The sequence below is a fragment of the Athene noctua genome, chromosome 18 (genome assembly GCF_965140245.1).
Source record: "Athene noctua chromosome 18, bAthNoc1.hap1.1, whole genome shotgun sequence".
NCBI lineage: Eukaryota > Metazoa > Chordata > Aves > Strigiformes > Strigidae > Athene > Athene noctua.
The window spans coordinates 2,051,313-2,058,829 of record NC_134054.1 but is presented as its reverse complement, the minus strand read 5'-3'; the positions used below and the strand labels follow the sequence as shown (position 1 = coordinate 2,058,829).

Genomic DNA, 7,517 nt, shown 5'->3' with positions numbered 1-7,517 from the left:
CAATCTGAACGGAAAAAATGACTGCGGGGTTTGCCAGATCCCATGGGAAAGTCAGATCTGTTGGACACCGATGGAGCGGTGCCTGGCTAGGTGCTGGGAAGAGGACAATTCTGCCCTTGTGTTTGTGAGGCAGGTTGGTGCCATAATGGTAATGGAAGAAACAACAGTGATAGTAACGATATGTAAAAGAAAAGCTCTCACTGGTTTCCTTTCTGTGCACATACAGCAAGATAAAGGAAACCAACCACCAGTATCCTGTATGGGGGCAAGATATCAGTCTTACGCTACACTTAACTGGCATATTGGCCTTCATGGACCGAGAAACACCCAGCCTGTAACAAAGTCCCAACTTGCAGTGACAAAGGTAGAAATCCAAAACAATTTAAAATGTCTTTCCCAAACAGGTGGGCAGGCCTGGAGGAACCGTTGTACAGAAGATACCAGCAGAGCAGAAGCTGCCCATGCTGAGGTCTCTGTATTCCCCTCTCTCTGCCTGGATCCTCAGGGGATGCCACATACTGCAGTGGATAGTTGGACGGTTTACCTTGTGCTAAATGTTCTGTTACTATCAAGAATGCATCACAAGATTTCACGAAGTGCAGAGATACTACCAGGTGATTGTTTTGGAAGGAGAAGCAAGTCTCTATCAGCTAAGAAGGGACCGCAGGAGGGACCACATGCAGATCTTCTTCCACACGTGGAGGAAGGAGTAAAATACCTCTGGTACCCCCACACAGTTTGCTGTGTAAATGTATTTTAGAGGAGTTCAAACCAGGAGGAAAAGGAAAAGCAGAAGAAAACAAATGTGTGAGCTGTGCAGGCATCAGCAGTGTACCCCTACACATCACAGAGCATTAATGGAGGAACTCTGTGGATCTGGCCAGACAGTTTTGTGTCAGAGCTTTTTCCACCAGGAGAAGACACTGAGCCTATGTCCATCCACCTGACCACAGGGCCTTGCTCGGGGTTTGCAGAGGTGCAGTGTTACCATTGCACTTTCTGAAGCCTTCTCTGTAAGCAGACCTGGATAAATAATGAGGAATCAATCATTTGCTGGAGAAGTTTCTTTCTCTTTGTTTACAGATGGCCCACATGGACATTTCAAGTGAGCGCATTGATGAACTGCTTAGCCAAAGCTCTTGCTGGCAAGACGTCAGCGAGCTCACCCAACCTCTCCCAGGAGTTCTTGGCTGTCTGGTGTAGTGGCACCTCCTGCTGCTGATATTGCTGCAGGCAGCAGCAGCATCTTGATCCCTCAAGTTGCATAGGTGGATAAGTTGTCTGGAAAACTGCATACACATCTGTCAACGGCCTGGCAGTCTCCTACCCTTCTCCCCCTTACTGAGACAGAAAACAGAGGCTTAAGTGCTGAGAATGCCCCAAAGACAGACACATACGTCACTGCTGCAGGACATCACGAGCCTCTGACTGTCACCACCACAGTGGCTGGATGGATAGGAAAGAATGAGAAAGAAACAAGATGTTCCCATGGGTAAAGATAATCACAGTTCCTCAAACTATACAAAGCCATATAAAACACAGAATTCTCTCAGGCACCAGAGAACAAACCAACCACTAAAAGCTGATGAAACATCCCTTTTATGAGCTAGTTTCTTGTCCCTTCCTTTGAAGCAGCTGCTCAGGAAACCGCATAAGCAGCTGATCACATCTGGCGCTGGCCGTGGTGCTGTGTGTGAGAACCCTGCGTCTCCGCGTCTCTTGTCACGGCACTGGTTCCCCTCACATTTCCCTGTTTGGTTTCCATTCACTGTCTGCGTGTATCTGGGAGTAAGCAACCTTCTGCTTATAACAAACTTGAGATCCACCATGTACCTGCACTACATTCACAAAGCAAGCCCATATCTAGCCAAGCAAGAAATAATTCATCTTCATAGAAATAATCCCTAAAACTCCTATTATTAGCTTTTTGTAGCTACATTAATTTTAGCAGAAAAATTAGGTCCAAAGTGCTGGGCTCATTTTAATAAAGATTCACGGTCACAATTTAATCCCTTGACGAGGAAGAATCAGCTTTTGAGCACATCAGACTCATTACAAACTCCTCACAAAGTCATCGGAGTCTGACAAGTGGTGGCAGGAAAAACGGGCTAAAGGTGAATGATTCTGTGTACGAATTAGATTAAAGAGAAGTTACTGAACTTGCATTTCCCTTCACTGCCGGCAGCCGCGGCATTTCCAGAAGAGAAATGAAAGCACCCAGAAAAGCAGATAAACAAGAAAACAGCTCTGAAACAGGCATGCTGATAAAAAACAACCTGGGGAGAATGGGACTTGAGATAGAGGAGAGTGCTGGAGATTTTGTAGTGACTTCCAGGTAGGGATGAAGTTAGGGAGTGGAGCTGTCATCAGTGATGTTGCCTGAGCACGGTTAGGTGTGGAGCAGAGTAATTTCCTCCCACAAGCGTCTCGGCCGCTGTCCTTTCCTTCTGCAGCCAGCAACGCAGCTGCAAGCCTCAGGAAAGTCCCAGAAACCTGACACTGCTCCTCGGTGGCTGTTTCCTTCTTTCCATCCCATTATTTTTGGCTCTGGGCAAGGCAGTGAGGTTATACAGGAGATCCATGGAAACTTTGTCCTTCTTTAGTATGCTTATTGATGTTGGTAGATTGAGCAGGAGGAGGCAGAGGCATCTGGATGTTTCATTATTACTCTGGTCTGCAACAGCCATAGCGGTATCACAGGAGCATGTGGACCCCAAGTCTCAGCCAGTGCTGGAGGCTGTGCAGACACACTATAAAAAAAGACAAGCCTCAGACCCCAAATATTCTGTGGGGCACAAAACACTTAGTGCTGTTCTCCAGGGAGATACTGTTTTGCTAGACATTTTCTGTGCCCTTGTATCATTTAGCATAAGGACAGAGGAGCATCAATATTTATGTTTCAAGAACTATGGATCTAGTCCCTGAGGACTGCTTTCAGCAGATAGGCTTGCTCACATGGGAGAGGATGCTGCTTTTTTTCCAGAGTGATAGCTCCCCTCCCCAGAACAGTGCCTCTGCAGAGACCTGAGATCCTGTGTAAGTGTGTGGGGAACAACCAGATGAAGGGAAGATGCAGATTATTACATCTTGATGCCTCCTACACTTCTCAAAGCACCTACTTTGGAAAAGCAGGGACAGAGTTTCAAGACAGCTCAGGGCTGAAGATGCCTGTCGAGGTGATTTTGATGAAGCCATGCTGGGAAGCTGGAAGGCCCACAATGTTTGGAGACGCCCTCCCAACAACAGCCAAATCTGCTGTACAGTGTTTGATGTAAGGTTTTGGAAGACACCTCTAATAAGAGCATAACCAAAGGGAGGACAGGTGAGCTGGGCTCACGTTATTCAGGGTTCAGGAGGGTAAATGCATTAAACCACCTCCAACTCCCATCAGGGTGGTCACGTGCCACACTGGCGTCAGGCTCCTTCTGCCTCGCTTTTGGGTTTGGAGTCAGGTGCTGCTGAGGCCTGGGGACCCCACAGTATTGATTCACCACTGAAAACCGGGCACATCCCTTAAACACAGTATTCTGAGGGCCACTGCCGAGTGGGTCTTCCTGAGGAATGAAGTGATTGTCTGATTTCCCCAGGGGTCTCCCAGCATCAGAGCAGCTTTAGACGGCAGCTTAAAGCTTTGTTTGGCAGCCTCACAGTCCACAGGGTCTCTTAAGAGAGTTACCAAATGCCTCCAGCCACGAACTATGGGCATTTAAACCCAGGTAGCTTGAGGAATTGATTCACAGGCTGTGAGGTACAGAGGAGGGGATTTTCAGGGGTGTTTCCCCCTTTCTCTCCACTGCTTCCTTCCCCCTACACCACCCTCCCCACTTTTCTGACAGCTGCTTGCCTACAGCTACAGGGCATCACTCCAGTTCCTGTCTCCATGTGCACTTCTTTGCTGTGATTCCTCTCTGTCCTCTGCGTGTCCTTACAGCTGGCAATGCCTTGTATGTCTTCAGGAAATGTTTGTAAAGGCTTTAATTTAGTTTGCAATAGGACACAGGGGAAGCACCAGGACTTTGAGGAAATTCTAACATGGGGCCCAGAGGCTTACAGCGGTAAAACCTTCTGCACCTGAAGGAAGCTTGCTTAAAAGTGCCTTAAACAAACATGTGGCGGCTGTGCCTGAGTCACTGGGTATGGCTAGCTGAGCGCATTGCCAGCCCATCCCTGCAGCACCCCAGAGGAGAACCCGTTTGAAGAAGTGGGGAGTGTATCAGAGAGGTTGGGATGGGGGGGGGGGTGCCTTCTTCTCCACCCGGAGCGCGATAGCTGAGCCCTTGCAGCGGGGAAGTGGGACTCAGCTGGACCCCGCGCACCTTCCCAGGCGGGTGCCACAGCCCCAGGCTGGTGTAGCCATCGCTGTGAAGCCTGGGAGGGCACGTCCCTGTGTCGGGGTGGCAGGTCGGTGGGGACTGTATGGCTCTGGTGGGCAGCACGGCCTGAGAGCTCTGGGGGCAACACCTGCCCAGCCCCGGGTTGTGCTGTGGGATCTGCGCTGGGGCGGGAACCTCCCGGAGAGGCGAGGGAGCTCTGCCCCTGAGCTGCCTGCGGGGTCCTGCTTGGACACCCAGGCTCCACTGCCCCCGGGAGCCCGTATGTCTCTAGGGTCCCCGACCCAAAGAACTTGTGCACATTTATAGGCCTGCTCATACGCATCTGTAAGGAGCTACCTCCCCCCCACAGCTCTGGAGGGTCCCCGACACTCGCACACACCCGCAGGGTCTCTGCAGCCCTCAGACACCCAGCGGGACCGCTCTCCCCGCACACACGGGTCCTTCACCTCCCGCCACCGCCCGGAGCAGTGCCCGCCGCACGCACCGTTAGGGACCGCGCGGGCTGCAGCCCTCTGGCCACCCTCGCCCCTGCGTGTCCCCGGAGGCGCCGCTGCCCCGGGGAGAGGCGCAGGGGCCGTTCGCCACTCACAGCTCCGCGGGAGCCAGAGCCCCCCCGCACCGCGCCCCCCGCCAGGACCATTCCCCGCCGGGCGGCCGGGGCCGGGGCCGGGGCCGGTGCAGCGCTGCCCCGGGCGGCCCGGGGGCGGGGGAAGGGGGAGCCGGTGGGCGCCGGCCCGCCGTGCTGGCGAAGCGGCGCCCCGCGTGCGCCGACGCCGGCCCGGAGTGATGTAAGGAGCGGGCCCGGCAGCGGTGGGCGGGGCTAACCGGAGCGCCCGGCGCCCGCCCCTGCTCCGCGCCCGGTTCCGCGCCGCTCCGCCCCCGCCCCCGCGAGGAGCGCGGGCAGCCCCGCCGGCGCCGCGGCCCCGCTGCAGTTCCCGCTCCGGCATGGTAAGGCCGAGGGCGGCGGGGCTGGGCGGGGGCGGCCCGGGGCGCGGCGCGCTCTGACCCTCTCCCCGTCTCTCGCAGCCCCTCGCCGGAGGAGCACCGGCCGGCACGGGACCCCGCCGCTCCGAGCCCCGCTCCGCCGCTCGCTGCGCGCCGGCATGAAGCGCCCGGCGCCGGGCAGCCGCCGCTGAAGAGCCGGGCGGCAGCAGCGGGACACCCCGCTCCCCTCCCGCACCCCCCCCCCCCCGCCCCATCCCCGCGCACCCCCATGGGGCAGCGCCGCGGCCGCTGAGCCCCGCGCCGCCGCCCGCCGCTACCCCCCCCCCCCCCCCCCCCCCGCGCCGCGCCCCGCCGCCCCCCCCCCCCCACCGCCTCGCCCCGCCATGGGGCCGCGGCACCTGCTGCTGCCGCTGCTCCTGCTGTCCCTGCAGGTCCTGGCCCTGCTGCTGGCCGCGCAGGCGGCCGGGCCCCCCCGCGCCAAGGGCAACCGGACCCAGGGGGCGGCGGCGCCGCGGCGGACCCCCAAGCCGGGCAAGGAGCTCCTCAACCAGACGCTGGCGGGTCCGGGGGCTGCCGCCCCCACGGCGCTGCCCGGGCGCGGGAAGGGCGCGGGGGGCGGCCGGACACCCCCCGGCGGCGGGGGCGGCGGCGGGGGCTCGGCCCCGGCACACGAGACGTGCTGGGGGTACTACGACGTGAGCGGGCAGTGGGACAAGGAGTTCGAGTGCAACAACAGCCTGACGGGCTTCCGCTACTGCTGCGGCACCTGCTTCTACCGCTTCTGCTGCAACAAGCGCGCCGAGAAGCTCAACCAGAGCCTGTGCCGCAACTACAAGAGCCCCGAGTGGGCCCACCCCACCACCGCCAGCGGCGCGCTGCCCGCCGACGGCAGCAACGGCGCCGACGGGGACGCCAACAAGTACGACCCGGACAAGGACAGCACCAACGCCACTGTCTACATCTCGTGCGGGGCCATCGCCTTCGTGCTCATCGCCGGCGTCTTCGCCAAGGTGGCCTACGACAAGGCGCGGCGCCCGCCCAGGGAGATGAACATACACAGGTGCGATCCTCCCCCTGTTCCAGCACCCCTTCTGTCTAGGGACACCCTCCTCTCCAAAGGTTCCTCCTTTGCACTGCCTCTCCAAGTGTTTCCCTTTGCCCCGTCTGTCCGAGGGTTTCCCTGTTGCACTGCCCATCCAAGGGCTCCTCCTTTCACACACCCAGCCCAGGGTTTCCCATTTGTGCAGCCCATCCAAGAGTCTCCCTGTTGCACGACCCTGCCGAGAATTCCACTTTTGAACTGGCCGGCCAAGGGTTCCCCATTTGCACCCCACTCCAGACGCTGCCCCACTGCACTGCCTGCCCAAGGAGCCCCTCTGGGGACCCGTTCAAGTCCTCCTCCTGTGCGCTACTGCCTGACCATGAGTTTCCCCCTCGCACCACCCTTCCAAGGGTTTCCCCTTTGCAAAGGCTGGCTGGGAAACTCTCCTTTTGTGCCACCTGTCCAAATGGGCTTCCATTGTACTATTGCTTTGAGGGGTCCCCCCTTGAACCACTCATCCGAGGGTTTTCTCCTCTGTGAGAGCTCTTCCCTCTTTGCACCACCCGTCAAAGGATTTTCCCTTTCCTCCGTCTAGCCAAGAGTTCCTCCTCCGCGCGGTCTGTCCAGGGACAACCCCACCCCTTGGACCATCCCTCCCGACCCATCCAGGGACCGATCCTGGTGCCCTGCTCGGCCCCCCCATCCCCGGACCAGCACCGTGGAGCCTCTCCCCTTCCTCTCCGCGGCCGTCCTCTACGTCGGGGGGGTCACGGTCCCGCGGAGAGCGCTGCTCCGCGCTGCCCCGCGCAGCGGAGCGCCCGTCCCGCCCCTCGGCGCAGAGCCGCCTCCTGCCCCCCGGCACCCCCCTTCGACCCCAGGGGCAGCAGAGGCGCCCCGGACCCCGCGGGTCCTGCCCCGCCTGGCTCGGCCGGGGAGAAGTTTAAAAAGTCTGAAGTGTCTGCGTCCTCCCGGCAGGTGCCTTGTGGTCGCAAGGGGTGTTCAGGAAAGCAGTGGTATCAGGGAGTGTTCTTTTTCTTTCCTTTTTTTTATTTTCCCCTCTAAATCCAGATAACTCAAGCTAGTAGTCCATTCTTTATGGATGGCTGCTAGGGAAGTAGTTTAATTCCCTTTTCTCATGGTTTTACACGTTGCTGTAATAAGAGAGAATGCTCCCGACGTGTCAGAGAAAATCCTGT

The 7,517-nt window shown here is 57.9% G+C and overlaps 1 protein-coding gene across 1 annotated transcript in view; it reads left to right on the top strand.

Moving 5' to 3' along the window:
• The first annotated feature begins 5,662 nt into the window (after positions 1-5,662).
• The window catches only part of SHISA6 (shisa family member 6), a 254,984-nt gene continuing 253,129 nt past the window's right edge, over positions 5,663-7,517 (top strand). The window contains exon 1 of the mRNA XM_074921896.1: positions 5,663-6,339. Within this exon, the coding sequence (XP_074777997.1) occupies positions 5,663-6,339 (677 nt within the window). The remainder of the gene's footprint in view (positions 6,340-7,517) is intronic.